Source organism: Micropterus dolomieu, linkage group LG16 (assembly GCF_021292245.1).
Source record: "Micropterus dolomieu isolate WLL.071019.BEF.003 ecotype Adirondacks linkage group LG16, ASM2129224v1, whole genome shotgun sequence".
NCBI classification, from domain to species: Eukaryota; Metazoa; Chordata; class Actinopteri; order Centrarchiformes; family Centrarchidae; genus Micropterus; species Micropterus dolomieu.
In genome coordinates, this window is record NC_060165.1 from 20,869,398 (window position 1) to 20,884,821 (window position 15,424).

At 42.1% G+C, this 15,424-nt stretch overlaps 1 protein-coding gene across 4 annotated transcripts; it reads left to right on the forward strand.

The window, feature by feature from the left end:
• The first annotated feature begins 1,427 nt into the window (after window positions 1–1,427).
• gata3 (GATA binding protein 3) lies at window positions 1,428–12,100 on the forward strand. Of its 4 annotated transcripts, none has more exons than XM_046071567.1 (6): window positions 1,428–1,674; window positions 1,811–2,177; window positions 3,091–3,624; window positions 5,641–5,786; window positions 8,169–8,294; window positions 10,692–12,100. In XM_046071567.1, exons 2-6 carry the CDS (start codon window positions 1,943–1,945, stop codon window positions 10,983–10,985), a joined length of 1,335 nt encoding a protein of 444 aa, XP_045927523.1. In that variant the 5' UTR covers window positions 1,428–1,674; window positions 1,811–1,942; the 3' UTR covers window positions 10,986–12,100. The 4 variants fall into 4 exon arrangements, with proteins under 4 accessions (XP_045927523.1, XP_045927524.1, XP_045927525.1 ...); XM_046071568.1 differs by having other exon boundaries at window positions 10,695–12,100; XM_046071569.1 differs by having other exon boundaries at window positions 3,091–3,567; window positions 10,695–12,100.
• Window positions 12,101–15,424: the final 3,324 nt, after the last annotated feature.

A 15,424-nucleotide genomic window follows, 5' to 3' on the forward strand; every position in this document is an offset into this window, starting at 1 on the left:
TACCCCCCCACCCCATACACACACACACACACACACACCCTACGCTACTATTACACACAGCAAATCTGAAAGTACATGGAGAAGCCAAACTGGGCTTTAGACATAAAATACGTCCCCAAGGAGCAGCCCCCGTTCTCCCGCGCAATAAAGTGAATAAAGCCGCAGACGCACGGCATCATGCCCGTGTGACACTGGACATTCAGGGTGAATTCCTCTCTGATCTGGGGGGAAAGGTTTTCCCTTTAAATTATAGTTGCTAGTCTATTTGATAAAATTTAAAAATGAAAATGAAAAGCGAGGTGGGGTAAATCCCTGTGTGCGTTATCGTGTTACATTTAATGCACTGTTTTGAATAAATAATGACATGGCCGATTATTGCTTGTCTGTTTGAGTTGCTGCAGTGGGCAGATTGTTGCACAGATACTGAGTAAGTTAATTGACAGGCAGTAATAGCCTACATTAGGATTTAAAAAATAAAAATTATTAATATTTTTTTGTAGACTGTAAGCTCAGTCTCCAGGCGTCCTTTGCCGTGCCTGCTTCAAGTTGAGCAGATCGGTTCAATTCGGATCTGCTATTAGGATAATGTGCCTGTCACCGCGAGAGGACGCACTGTCACAATTTTAAGAGCGTACATGTCCCACAACCTGCCACTGGCCCAGAGCAACAGGCTCTGCTGCAGCCCTTTCTTTTTCACTTGCTACGGATGTGCACATTTAAAATGCAGCAGACTGTTTGTAAAAGTGCAGACTTTAGTCGATGGTGTAATCAGACGTAGGCCTATATATTAAAACCCAAATATGCCAGTGTTCTTTACTAATTTCATTTTAAATCATTGGTTCAGACGCCTTTATGAGGGGTTGCTGTTTACATTTTCTGTTTTAAAAATGTTTGTTTTTCTTTAATTGCTTATTTATATTTATGTACATATTACATCTACTATGTCTATGTCTTATAGACTAATTTAAAAGGTGCCACAATAACTTCATATACTCCCATAGCACCCCATTATGTTTCCATACATAACTAGTGTGTTAAGTTTAATAAGGCCTAGGCTACTGAACAGAAATATCCCTATTTGATTAATATATTTTTTTGGCAAGGTCATTGAAAGAAAATCTTGCAGCACTTCTGCATCTCTCCTGGCCCACGTTATATTCAATTAGGGCAGGCCCCTCCCCTTAACTGATGACACTGACAGACCCTCCTTAAGTTGCGTCGCGCCACAGCTGTCTGCAAGCATTGAGCTGCCTGGCGCCATCCTGAAAGAATGCCTTCACTGTAAAAAAAAAAAAAAAAAAAAAAAAAAAAAAAAAAAAAAAAAAAAAAAAAAAAGAAAAAGAAAAAAGGGGGAGCTGGAGAGAGAGAGCAAGCGCCACACAGTCGAGAGGAAAGCAGAGAGAGAGAGAGGAGCGGAGTTAATGGAGAGGGCTACAACTGCGCACAAACAGAGATTTGATCAGTGAGTTTAACTTGCTGGTGCTGGTCAGTGTGCGGTGAAGCCATCCACTGCAAACAAGCCCTGCGCCCGTAAAAACCTCCACTACTTGTTGAGCTGGGCTGAAACATTGACCTTTTTTCTGAGAAGGAAGAAGTTCAGGAACTCTGCGTGGGACTGGATTCCATTTTGGACGTATTTATATGACAACACCTTTGTTGCATTTGTAATGTGGGGTATGTTTCGTGTTTAAATATATCTTTTTTAATCCGGGTAAATTCACTGATGTGTGAGCCTCCTGCCTGTTTTAGTCGTGGTGCATGTGAACAAATTTGAGAAATTAAGACTATAAATTTTTCTCTCTGTCTCCAGGTGATCGGAAGCAAGCGCGGAACCTGTGGATTTAACAAAAATACGGATTTGGGACAGATTATTTCTTATCTTGTGACTTGTACTGGTTTGCTTCGGCGTGCATGAACATTTGTTAAAGAAAAAAGCAAAGCAATGGAAGTAAGTGCGGATCAGCCACGATGGATGAGCCATCATCCCGCGGTGTTGAACGAGCAGCATCCCGGCTCACATCACCCAGGCCTCGGCCACTCATACATGGACCCTTCGCAGTATCCCCTAGCTGACGATGTGGATGTACTCTTTAATATCGATGGACAGGGGAACCATGTCTCTCCATACTATGGAAACTCTGTCCGAGCCGTCCAGAGGTACCCTCCTCCTCCACACAGTAAGTAAACGGCCTGTTTAGGCCTTTTATTTAATAATGTGCACATTATCCTGCTTAGATCAGTGTGCGTAATTTATCCCTGCAGCAAATGCTCAATTACTGTCACTGTGTTTTGAATTATTTGTATTTTCTGACTGTGATCCAGATCCAGGTTTTGGTTTTGGCCTTAGCTGACTTTGTCTATAAAACCCGAGAGCTGAAATGTTGCCGTAAATATGTATAGTTTGCATCTAGTTTGTATTTGGTTGCTGTCTGCCGCTTATATCACAGCCTATTCCCGTGTAAACTTCACAAACATAAAATTACATTCAGCTGACTCATATGTCAAAAGCCCGTGCGAAATTTGTTCTCTGGATCAATCAAGTGTTTACTTATTTAAACAAACACAGAAGTCACAGATACACCTGGAATATTTTGGTTGGTAGCATGTTTTCATTTCCGAGTGCAATCTTTATCTTTATTATCATGCTATTCATAAGTTCCCTATATTGTAGCCTCTAACTTCCTTAACAGTCAATCACGACGTAGTTTCTTTTGAGTCTTGTGACAAGTATGCAGTGTTGCATTAAGGCCTGTTCAATGGAATATGTAGCGAGCAAAATTATGCACGTGCGTAGCCACATGAAACTCTAATTTTTCTACATAAAAGGTCATCGAATGATTTCTACACGGCGACAGAAAGTAGTAAATGAAACCAAAGCTATACTAAACTAATTAAAGAAGATGAAATGAAGTCAGTAAATGTATTTGGTAAATCAGTGCGTAAATATGTGTTCACTTTAATCTCTCTGCTTGTTTATACTTAAACCTCGACTCTTACACTTGGTAAATGGCAAAGGAATTAATATGTATTTATTGTTGTTGCACACAGAGGTCAGATTGTGATGTTGTCCTGTGTTTCTGTGCTGCCCAGGTAGCCAGGTGTGCCGCCCCTCATTACTGCACGGCTCCCTGCCCTGGCTGGAGGGGAGCAAAGGCATTGCCCCGCACCACAGCACTTCTCCGTGGAACCTGAGCCCTTTCCCCAAGAACCCCCTGCACCACGGCTCCCCGGCCAGCCTGTCCGTCTATCCCCCGGCCTCCTCCTCCTCCCTGTCCACCGGTCACTCCAGTCCACATCTCTTCACGTTTCCCCCAACCCCTCCGAAAGATGTATCCCCGGACCCAGGCATATCTACCCCGGGCTCCAGCAGCTCCGGGCGGCAGGAAGATAAAGAGTGCATAAAGTACCAGGTGACCCTGGCCGAGAGTATGAAACTGGAGTCAGCTCACAGCCGGAGCGTGGCATCAATCGGAGCAGGGTCATCCTCTGCCCACCACCCCATCGCCACATACCCATCCTATGTCCCCGAATACGGCCCAGGCCTCTTCCCACCAAGTAGCCTGATAGGTGGGTCACCTTCTAGTTATGGTTCCAAAACAAGACCAAAAACAAGGTCCTGTTCAGGTAGGCGTGCGCTTTATTACATTCCCTTTTGATCTAACATTATTCCCCAGATTTGCAGCCTTAATGATCAGCCATGTTTAATCTCATACTAAAAAAAAATGCCCATGAGCAGCTCATCCATCCCTCACACGAACAAGCTCTCCTGTGGGGCTAAAGGCCACACAAGTCAACCTGTATTATAAAAGCCGCATCAAAATGCCTCAAAGCTTTCTTTCATCATCTGACAATAATAATAATAATAATAATAATAAGTATATACTTACAATATATTTAAAATAAATATGAAAAATCTTGAATTACATTTTTTGAAAAAAGAAACAAAACTCTATTTCCCAGACTTAAATGGATATTTTCCCCCTAAATAGCTAAATAAAATCATCATGACGTAAACGAGTTCAGAGTTGAATTCGTAAATTAATTTTGGTCTTTTTTTCATCTTCCTCTACACTAACACAGGGGAACAGAGAGACAGGGGGGGAGCCAGCTCTCCGGGCTGTGTCGCCCAGTTTATATGTTTAAGATAATCCCATTACTGTCAGACCAGTGCACGCCACAGTTGCATTGTTTACCCAGCGGTAGAGCACCGGATGCTGCTTGTTCATTCACAGGGAAAAGCGGGTGAACCGTCGCCGTGGCTCAGTGCACGAACCACCGATGGAGGAGAGAGAAAGAGAGAGTGAGGGGAGATATTTCCAAATTGTGAGGGGGGTAATTATTTTTAAGGTTATTGCTGCGCAGCTGAAAACCAGTTTTCTGTAATGAGATTAATATCAGCGGCTTTGATGGGAGTAGGCTATAGAAAACAGTGGATTAGTTGATGCATATCATCGGGATTATTCAGCATCATACGATGGGCCATTAATGCAAATAAAGATTTTAATTCGAGGATAATGTTAGATAATGTGCATTTAAAGATATTTCGCGATCTGAAGAATATTTCCTTTTTAATGAGGTTATCAGTGCAGTGTGTGCTTCAAACTTACTATTTCAGAGAAAGCATTTAAGCATTTCTCTGAAATCTAAACACAACTTGTGCAATAGGCCTATACAAACTCTACATTGCAGAGGCCTGTTTTGTTTAAGTCTTATGCATTGGATCCGACACAGATCCTGTTTCTTTTCAGAAGCAGTCTTAGAAAGTAACACACACGTCCTGTGCTTGCATGTCTATCAAATCTAAACGCGGTACGACCCGGTCTGATGCATCTCTCTTGAAGAAGTCGGGCTGTGCGTGTTTTTGCAGCTCGAAAAAAGGGGAAGTGCGGCTGCATGAAAATGCAAAAGGCTCTCGGCGTTGCACAAAAGCGCTGTGTGAGTCTCTGCTTTCAAATAATGTGACTGCAGCTCCCTTGTTTCAGTTTCAGCCCCCCCATACTATAATCAAACTGTTAGTGCGCGTCTCACCTGTCGGTGTCACTAGAGAAGTGCCAGTCAAACATGAACACCATCTCAATCATTTCAAAAACAAAATACATAATATACTTAGACAAATTATTTTTATTATTATTTAAAGGAGAAATTGGCTGATGAGAGAAAGAAGAAGGCCCGACTAAAGTGCATTTTGCTTAGTCTGAAAATCCTGTTCAAGGACACGTAGCTTGGAGATTGTGTGGTTTATTTAAATGATTTCTGCCTTATGGACCTTAACACAACTGTTTTTATTCACCACCAACACTAACCACGTGTGTTAATGTGTGTTACAAAAACCTGCTGCAGTAAAATGCATGTTTATATTGGCAATGTTGCATTATTTTTAGTAGGCTATTGAAATTTGTTGCTGTAATGATGCTGTAATGTTATATTTCATCTGACATGTTTTATAAATATCTAAATATCTCATCCTTTCACTAACCTTTTCTATTTTCAGTTTAGATTACATAAGCTACACCAAGAATTAATTTTTAATTTTTAAGGACTAACTGACCTGGAACATGTCTCCATGTTGTGTGTGTGTGTGTGTGTGTGTGTGTTTATGTGTGTGTGCGCGCGTGCGTGTGTATGTGTTGGCTCTTGCAGAAGGTAGAGAGTGTGTGAACTGCGGGGCCACGTCGACTCCGCTGTGGAGGCGGGACGGTACGGGTCACTATCTGTGTAACGCCTGCGGACTCTATCACAAGATGAACGGGCAGAATCGCCCCCTCATCAAACCCAAGCGGCGGCTGGTACGTCTCCACCACATTTCTCTATTGATGACATTTCCGTCTCTCTCTCTGTTTTTCCCCTATCCAGGAAGAAGTAGGCCTATTAGCTGCAGGAAATTGACTCGACAAGTGCAGGTCTCTGTTTTCAGATACTACCATAGAAAAAACTGCACAGTTTTTTTTTAATGCAATGACGATGCTATTTTTTATTTGCTAAAATTGTCATTGATTCACAGAGTACTCTGTTTAAACAATAGGCCCCATGTGTATTCTGGAGATGCATTGCCTCCATTATAGAGAAAACTGCTTCCACTGTAGCTTGTTGCAGTGTGGCTGCAGGCCTGCATTCAAAAACGCACAATGAGTTCCATCATATGAACTTTATTTTAACATTTTAGTATTTAGGATATATTTGGGCTATTGGTAGGCTATTTTTTGTTGCAATTCTTAAGATTGCTTCGCATGGAGATATTTTTTTTTGCAGTTATTTCAGGGAAAGCCCCTTGCTTCATAGCTGCATCTCTTATGAGCTTTAGAGGAGTTCCCCTGCCTTCTTGTGAAAAAAAAAAAATCTTTCGAGGCAAAGATGGCTGTCCAGTCCTGCCCTGGACCTCTTCTCTCCTCTGCCTCGCCTCTAATGTGAAAACCCGACTTCCCAGGAAAGGGCTGCCGGATATCTGAGCAGCGCAGATAAGTCGCTTTTAACAACACAGCCCGCTTCCCCAGTCAAAACATAAAGGCTGCGGAGTCCGAGCCAGCCCAACACAGAGTCACGACTTGAGATTTGTTTAGCGTTAGAAACGCTGCTTAAATACAGGAGGATGGTCAGGCCACATTTGACCTAGTAGTTTGTATTTATGGATGGTGAAGATTAGGCAGAAATCTCATTTGGAGGCCAGAAAGTGACATCAGAGGAGGATCTATGACCAATATGACCCACTAATTTGATAGTTTGTAAAAGTCATCACATCGACCACACCTCAAATTTAACCTTTTGGTGGAAGAAAACATTGAGTTATTTAAGGATTTAGTGAATTGGCATATTTTTTTTTCTAAATCAAGAGGGTGAAAAAAGTCAAAGGATTGTGATACTGCAAGAAAATGCAATAAAAGCAAAGAAGACGACAGGGATTACAGCCATAATATGCACACCATAAATAGACTTAATAAGGTTTATTCCTCCAATCTGATTGGTTATTCACAGCACACAGCAGCAGGGGTTATTAGGCCACCACATGTGTATAATTGGAAATCCCTCCCAGAGATAATGTAGTCCTTTACGTTAGTGTGTCCTTTGCGGTCACCTGTCTATTGATTGTTTTTAGAGATTATAACATCAATGTCAAGCCACTGCAGAAAAGTGGGCTGTGAGACAGGCAGCTAAATCCATGGGAAGACATGACTTTCACTGTGTCAGGATGAAGTGAGGGTTTTACTCTGCTAGTAGCCTGCAGCGAAGCCAAAAATACCCACATTTTCCTTTTTTTATCATGCTTTCAATTGGCCTGCAATTATTTCCATATGGCTCATTTCACTGCTTCATATATTCACATTTTCTTTTCATAATGTCCATGTTTAAAAACCTAAACTAAAAAGTCCACTGCGCTTTTTTGATTTTATTGATACCAAATCCATACGAACACGTTCAGGCCCCTTTGAAAAAAAATTCAATTGTTTAAGTCACGAGGTCGACATTTAAAACAAGCCTCCGTGGCAGAAACACACACTTTAAGGAGACATTTAATCAGATTTAATAGCTCTCCCATTTCAAGGCACTGCTTTTATGTCTTCTGTAAATATTTATTCTCCAGGAGGTATGTGCTCTATGGCGCTATTTTTAGCCCCGAGTGAAAGCAGCTCTGTTTTTGGGATTTCTGTCTTTATTTTAAACTATTTTCAGCTTGCACTGGATATAAAAAAAGAATTCCTATGGGTGGACACTGAGTGTAGATAAAGTCAAAATAAAGTCTCGACCAGGTTTTAGCAATTTAATAGCTTTACACAACGAGTGAAAAAAAAAAGAAGAAAGAAAATGAAATAAACTTTTCTTCATTGCATTTGATGCAGATGTATTAGGCTACTGTGCAAGATGCCACCATGTATACAGGGCTGCTAAAATTACACAGACATCCCAGAACACCAAATTTATCGCGATGCGAATTTGAATCCCATATTGTTCCTGGTCAACCCTAAAGTGCCCTAAAGACGTGCATTGGGGCGTCTAGTCAAAGTTCCTAAATGCCCAAATAAAACACCCAACTACATTTCATTCCTAAAATCAATTTCTGAATGGAAGCCCTGAATCTTGGTATTAAATCTGTTAGAATAAACCTTCATGTTGATTGGGTTATTGTGTGGTCGTGTGACGTTTTTGTTTTGTGGCTTTTCTGTGTTGTTGTACAGTCCGCAGCCAGGCGGGCAGGGACGTCATGTGCAAACTGTCAAACGACAACGACGACGCTGTGGCGGAGAAACGCCAACGGGGACCCGGTGTGTAACGCCTGCGGCCTCTACTTTAAACTGCACAATGTAAGTAATAAACCTTCATAGGATAATCTTACTAACCCATCAAAGGTTGTCTTGAATATTTATTTCTTCAACTCCATGTTCCTTACCCTCTCTATTTCTTTCTCATCACGTCGTGCTGGGCACCTCCCCCCCCCTCCCTTATCTGACTTCTCCCTGCAGAGAGGTTCCGGGGGCAAGGCGATAACAAATACTGTAGAATTAATATGATTTATTGGCAGTAAGTGCGAATCTAAAATGTGTAAGACCGTAGTGAACTAAGCCCGCAGCCGCCTTGCTTTTGAATATTAAAGAAGGGGGGCTTAATTAAAATTCGATTAATTTCCAGGCCGATTTTTTCCTTATTTCTAGCCTTTTGGTTTCAAGCGCACCAGGGACTTGGAGTCCCCCCTCTGACCACCAATCCGCCTGATTCGTTTTGGGTTGGTTAGTGCCTCACCACATCATTTCACATCCTCAATCTGAAAACCCCAGGGACTCGTTTATCTCTCCCTCTCTCTCCTCTCCTGTGCACAAAGCTGTCACTTTTAATCAGACGCCATTGTAGTTGAAACTAATAATAATAATAACCAGGCTAACTGCTCTGAAGCCACATGTAGGTAATATTTTCCCCTCTCATGGATGACAGATAAAGGTTGACTATATCCCATATCCCTGTGTGTAAGGGGAAGAGTATCCTGCTCCTGCCCTGCTTGTCACGCAAGCTCTCCCTGTTAAATCATTTTCCCATGTTACTCTTGGCAGATAGGCGCTGCAGAAAAAGATTCAGACCAAGGTTAAAAGGAGAGAAGAATAATATTTCCCAGTTACATATTAGCATTTGAACTGACCCCGACCTTTGCGTAATTGTGCAATTAGTTTATTTTGGTAAATCCAGACTTCTATTGGGGCTTGCTCCCTTTTAAACAAATTCCACATTCTTCATGGAGAATTTAGCGGAGTTCCTGCTTGTCTCCATGTGCTCCTGATGTGTGTGTACTGACCCAAAACACCTGATGGTAGCTGTCTATTGTCCCATAAGCTTTGTTTTGGATAAGAAACTTGTGAAAAGAGAAAGGTTGCCACAATCATGAGGCCATGTTAACACCTATAATGCAGACAGCCTGTTTGTAGTAATCAGGGGTTTACTGACCGCGTGTGAAAAGTGTCTCTCATCTATTTACCTCAGTGCAGTGTTCAGCTTTGACACCTCTTTGCAGGGGCTGAGGTTTCAGGTGGTTAACTGCTAGTGATGGGAGAGGCTACACTGTGTATTCTGCTGTGGTCATTGACTCAAACACTTTGACTTGGCTTTTGTTTGATGGGGGCGGCGGCCGAGCGCAGGACGGAGGCCCAAGGCTTCCTCTGTGAGAGGGTAGACATCTCAGCATCAAAGAGCTCAGGCCTGACCAGTTTTAGGTGGGTGTAGCATGCCTCAGAGCTGGAAGCAAGGCAGAGAAAGTCCCCCAGTATGGAGCCACATCTTAGAGAATAAAACCACATCACTGGGGACGGGGGGGTGGGGACAGATCTCTGCCCTCCACTAATCATCGAGGCCACTCTGCTTAAAGAGTCAGTGAAAAATGCCAATGTCTCAGACAGTGCGAGAGAGAGCGAGGGAGAAATCCCTGTTCCCATTTCCCCGGGAAGAACCGCTCAGAAAGATCAGGAAGCCAGTCGGCCTCATCCACCTCCCCTCATAATCCTGCCCACAGCCGGAATTCCATCATCCAGCTCTCATTCCCAGCTAAACCTATGCAGGAATATGGCAGCTGGGGCCATTTTGGCCAGGAGACGGCCACGCGGTTGAGGAGGAGGGTGGAGAGGAGGACTTGGCCGATGCCGGCGGTCGTCATGGCCATGTGTCTCTGTGGTCGACTGGCTGCACATTAGCTGCCAGACTCTTCTCCGTCTCTGTTCTGCACACGCTCTCTCCATCTTCCCTCCACCCCCTCCATCTTTCCTTTTTCTCTCTTTCTTTCTGGCATAGCCACAGCCTCAGATACAGTTCAGCTTAAAGGAATCAACATTTAAATCCACCCCAACACACACAATGTTCAACACATACACACACAGAGTACACATAAACAATCTTCTGTTTCAGGATGGGACAGTCAGATTTGCCTCTTAATGGAACTCCATTACATATCATTATGTCTCCCTAAAACCCCAAAATCTGCCTCAAAGAGAACTAAAAGCTCAGTGTGTGCCACATTTTCTTATTTATTTTGAAACTTGGTGACAACCCTCACTTAAGATTTCTTTTTCATTGTGTTGCTTAATATAAATGGAGCCATAACTGCCAATGTCTCGATGTTGAAATCTCCGCTTTTAAAATTTCCATTTTGCATGTGAACGCGATGCTATGAATCGGTTGCAACAAAAGACTAATCTGCCATCTTCTCTGTCTCCTTTCGAGAGCAGATCAACCGACCTCTGACCATGAAGAAGGAAGGCATCCAGACCAGGAACAGGAAGATGTCCAGCAAGTCCAAGAAGAGCAAAAAGTCCCAAGACAGCATGGACGACTTCTCTAAGAGCCTGATGGACAAGAGCAGCTCCTTCAGCCCGGCCGCCCTGTCCCGCCACATGTCATCCTTCCCTCCCTTCTCGCACTCAGGCCACATGCTGACCACCCCCACACCCATGCACCCCTCCTCGAGCCTCCCATTTGCTCCCCACCACCCTTCCAGTATGGTCACAGCTATGGGTTAGACCTCCCTTTGCTGCACCACCCCTGAACCATCGGCCTCGCCACCACCATATCCCTTGGTACCTCTGCTGATCTGCCTCCATATCCTAAAAGACAATAAAACTGCTCCTCGTCCCGACCTAAGCTATCCTGTCCCACCACCGAGCTGCGGTGCGAGAATGACAGGCTTTAGGCTCCTTTGTCTTCAGTTGTATCTTATTTTTATAAAATCAAAGTGTACCTCTGCGATGTGAATGCTTTGCAGACTTGACTTGACTGTGGCGCACTGACCTCCAGGGGGAAGTTTTTTTCCCCCTCCTCAGCCCGGGAGAGAAAGAACATTTTCTACTCCCACACCACCGCCACCACATCGAGGCTGTCCTCCCAGCTGATCCACATGATAAGGAGCTCCATTTGTGTACAAAAAGCCATTTTTCCACACACGAACATCACAAAAACAGACATTAAAAAAACTTTTACAACGCTCTCTCCCTAAATTTCCAAACCCGCTTCTCTTCACCTTGCACCTGTGTAACAGGAACCCCCGCTCCTCTTCTTCTTCTTCTTCTTCTTGAAGATGAGGAGAGACAGACGTTGAATATATTTGTACAAATTGTATGAAATACACAACATTTAATGAAGACTTTTTAATTAAGTAAGAAAAAAAGGAAACATGCCCCTGGGCAGCTAACGACAAGAAGGGTACGAGTCGCAGCAGGTGGAGAGACTTGCCGCCAGTGGAGTGAGGAGAGGACGTTCAGAGTAAAGAAAAAAGGGAGGAGGAGGTGAGAAGATGAGAAGGAGAGACTTTTGAAAAAGGGCAGGCCTTGGTTTTCGCCTGCGTGAATTGTGTTGCATTAAGTTTGCAGAGAGTCAGCGGCTCTAGCTGCAGGCATCTCTCTCTATTTTTTGGATGTGCTATAGGTCTCGGGCAATTGGTTTGTGTTACGCACGCACGTACATACACATACATCCACGCACACAAACACAAACACACACGTACACACACATTTGATCACCTGAAAGACTTTCTTCCTGCCCACAGATTATATGCATTGTGAAAAAAGTTCCTGTATTTGTTATTTGTATGTATAAATCAGAGTACCAAAAATACGAAATAAACAAAGATGTAGAATTATTTCTTTATGTTATGCAGACTGAATGGTTGTAAAAATTTAATAATAATCACTAGTGTAAAATATGACTGCTTTTTTGTTTCGTAATTTTTTTTCCCTCTTTGAAAATAATAAACTAGTTTAATCTCTGTTGACATGTTAGCATTGTGGTCGAGAGCCGTCTTTTCTGTCTCTCATCTTTCACACATTGCACACCTCCCCTCCACCCACCTACCCACCACAACCAGCGAAACCCCGCCGTTTTTAAATTTTACCCAGAATTCACAGGAACAGCTCTTACGGTCAGTTGAGCACAAACAGGAAGAGCAGAAATAAACAGTGGCAATGGAGGAACAAATCAAACGGCAGAGTTCAGAGAGGCCAAGCCACACAGCTACTGTGGGCTGAGGAGCTTTTGTCTCATCCTACTGACACATGAATACACATCGACCAACATGCAACACTGTACACACGGACCAAACACCTATTATTCATTTAGCAAGGATTAGTCATCAGGAAACAAAATTATTTCAAGCATTTCCCTCGAACTTCAGATTGTTTATAAATATCTAAATGAAAAATGCTGAAACTTGATAAAACATTTTTTTTGCAAATTTAAGCTAAAATGTTTATTTACAGTCAGATCTGTCTATTCCAGACTGTAAATATTAAGAAAAAACTTAGACAAACAGTATTTTACTCATTCAAAAAGTCCTCACTTTAGCTGTAGAGCATTTCTATAAACTAATGAACACTTTCCTTCACAGTTAAGTTGGTATATGTATCACAAATGTTCATCTGGGAAAATAAGAGGAACTACGTTGTTTCGACCACTGAATTACCCCCTAGTGGGTAATTCAGCGGTCAAAACAGTCAGTGGTCGAATTTAAACATGGAGCTTCCTCCATGTTTAAATTCTATGACATCTTTTTGTATTAGACACAACAAAAACTGACCACATGCCACAATGCACTACTGTCTACATCAGACTTGTAGCAGGAAACGGAAAAAGAAAACTACCTCTGTTAGCTTCGTTTTTACAGATTAGACACTGCTATTATTGTGAGAGCATAGCATATAGAGGTGAAAAACAAACTTGGCACAGTCACACCAGTAGTGAGTGACCACAGGTGGCCAGAATGTCTGAATTAGCCTAATATGTGACAGAGATTTACCTTTTAAAATAACAGTGCAATGTGATAAAAGTGCAGTACAAAGTGAACGCACAACCAAAAAAATAGGAATATAGCAATAGATGATGAAAATGTGTAGGCCTATATAATGATTTAATTATTTGCTACAATGATCTGATCTGATTGTGTCATAAACACAACATCTGTCATATTATCCACAAAACAACAAAAGAAAAATACTAACCAATATGGTGTCCTGGGCAAGGACAAAACATAAAAATAAATAAAACAATAAAAACTGTAAAGCATGTAAAACACTAACAACTTAAAAAAACAATTAGCCATTTATCCTAATGGGGATTCATAACATTCGGGTAATTTTTCCCTGATGAGATGCAGAAGTAAATAAAAAGGTGCTTACTTCAAGACATCCCATTAGGACGGAAGAAAATTTCCACTATTTTCTTTGGTTTGATTAAGCCGCAAGTTAACCAGATGGGTTTCTTTATTTCTTCTCTTTTCTGTCACAATATCAGTCCCGTTAACACACATTTTTTGTTCTGGTAACTATTGTTGAAATGTCGCCTGTGGCATGTAAACTCCACACAACTCAAACAGATCTCCCTGCCCGAAAATCATGTGGACTGTTGGGAACCACATTTCCAATATCGGAATATATTTGCACAAGTGGAATGCCAAATCCGACGGCTGTAGCCCTCTCATGCATCCCTGCAGAAAAGGCCATACAGAAGTCAGGTATTTGGCGTCATTTGTTTCTGAGCCGCTGTGACCAATCGGGAGATTTGCTCCTGTGTTTTAATAGTGAGGTCAAGGGGGCATGAGGAATGAGAGTGGGAATAGTGTGTGTATGTGTGTGTGTGGATAGAGGGATTGAGGAGAGCTTTGCCCCGTGGTGGGACCCCATGGCCCCTGGCTGACCTTTTTCCCTCTGGTGTTTGGCCGTGGACGTCTGCCAAGGGTGACTGGATGTGCAGCGACTGGCTCAGGTGAGGATAAATCTGGACTTACGAACTCTCTGTGATCTCTTCTCCTCTTTCCTCCATTATCATCATCATCATCATCATCGTCGTCATCACAAACCACTTATTTCTGTCTCTCTCTCTCTCCCCTTCTGTCTACCTCTTTTCCAGCGTCTGCCTCTCGTCTTTCAGGTGAGGATGATGACAGATTTGTGGGTGTAATCGGCTCTAAGGAATAGTCCATCTTCATCCAGGCAGCACCGGTGTCACCATCAGCAGAGGTCAGGTCAAATATGGGGTCACCGTGTTGGAGGAATCTGTTGACAGTGAATGCAAAAAATACACCTTTTGTTCATCAAAATTTTATTTCAAAATGCTAAACTTGTCTCTTGAAATAATTTTAAAAAGCTGTAAATGGAAACTTTGGTATTTTTCAAACTGTTTTTCCAATGTTTTTGTGTGTATGCGACTCCCTTGACAAAAATAGTAATTATACCTCTTTGGTCTACCGCTGCCTTGATTGGTTAATTTGTGTTATTGCGTGATTTTGGTGTTTTTAACCCTTTAAAACACCAAAATTACACAACAACACAAACAAACTAACTGACCAAGGCAGCGGTAAACCAGCAACTTCCATGTTCTGCGAGCTAAAATATAGTAATAAATATAGCAATATAGTGACAGTTTCTGCTTAATCAAAAAGTTTTTTTTAATCTCACTCTTTAAAAACAGTCTATCTGTGTAGGTATCCTTTCCACAATGTCGTCAGACACTTGTAATAACAATCCGAGCCATTGCCTGCAAGGACTATGTTGCAGCCCTCTTTCGCTGCTGTCAACTGCAGCACGTTTGCTCAACACTAGATCAATTTTAAAACATTTTGTCCCAATTATTCACATGGACACAAAAACATGGGAAAACAAGGTTGGAAAATTCCAAAATCCTCTAATATTATAATTTTCACATGAAATGAAACACCTTTGATAACAAGGGTATGTGTATGAATTTTGCGTTTTCAAAGTAAAGAGAGAGAGAAAAAAATCACCTCATACCAATTCCCCACAGTGCTAAAAATGATCAACATCACACCACAGGAAGTAGAAACGTGCTTGTACAGGATGTGTCAAACCCTCTTTACATTTTGAATGGTTTCTGTCAACCATTTCATCTCTTGGTTTGGGAGTGTAACAGTGTCTTTTCACATACAAATACTTGAGACTTGTATTAGTAATAT

Coding starts and splice junctions, on each gene's coding strand:
- gata3 (XM_046071567.1), top strand. CDS start 1,943: ATGGAAGTAAGTGCGGATCAGCCACGATGGATGAGCCATCATCCCGCG. Junction 3,625..5,640: donor AAAAACAAGGTCCTGTTCAG/GTAGGCGTGCGC, acceptor TGGCTCTTGCAG/AAGGTAGAGAGTGTGTGAAC. Junction 8,295..10,691: donor TCTACTTTAAACTGCACAAT/GTAAGTAATAAA, acceptor TCCTTTCGAGAG/CAGATCAACCGACCTCTGAC.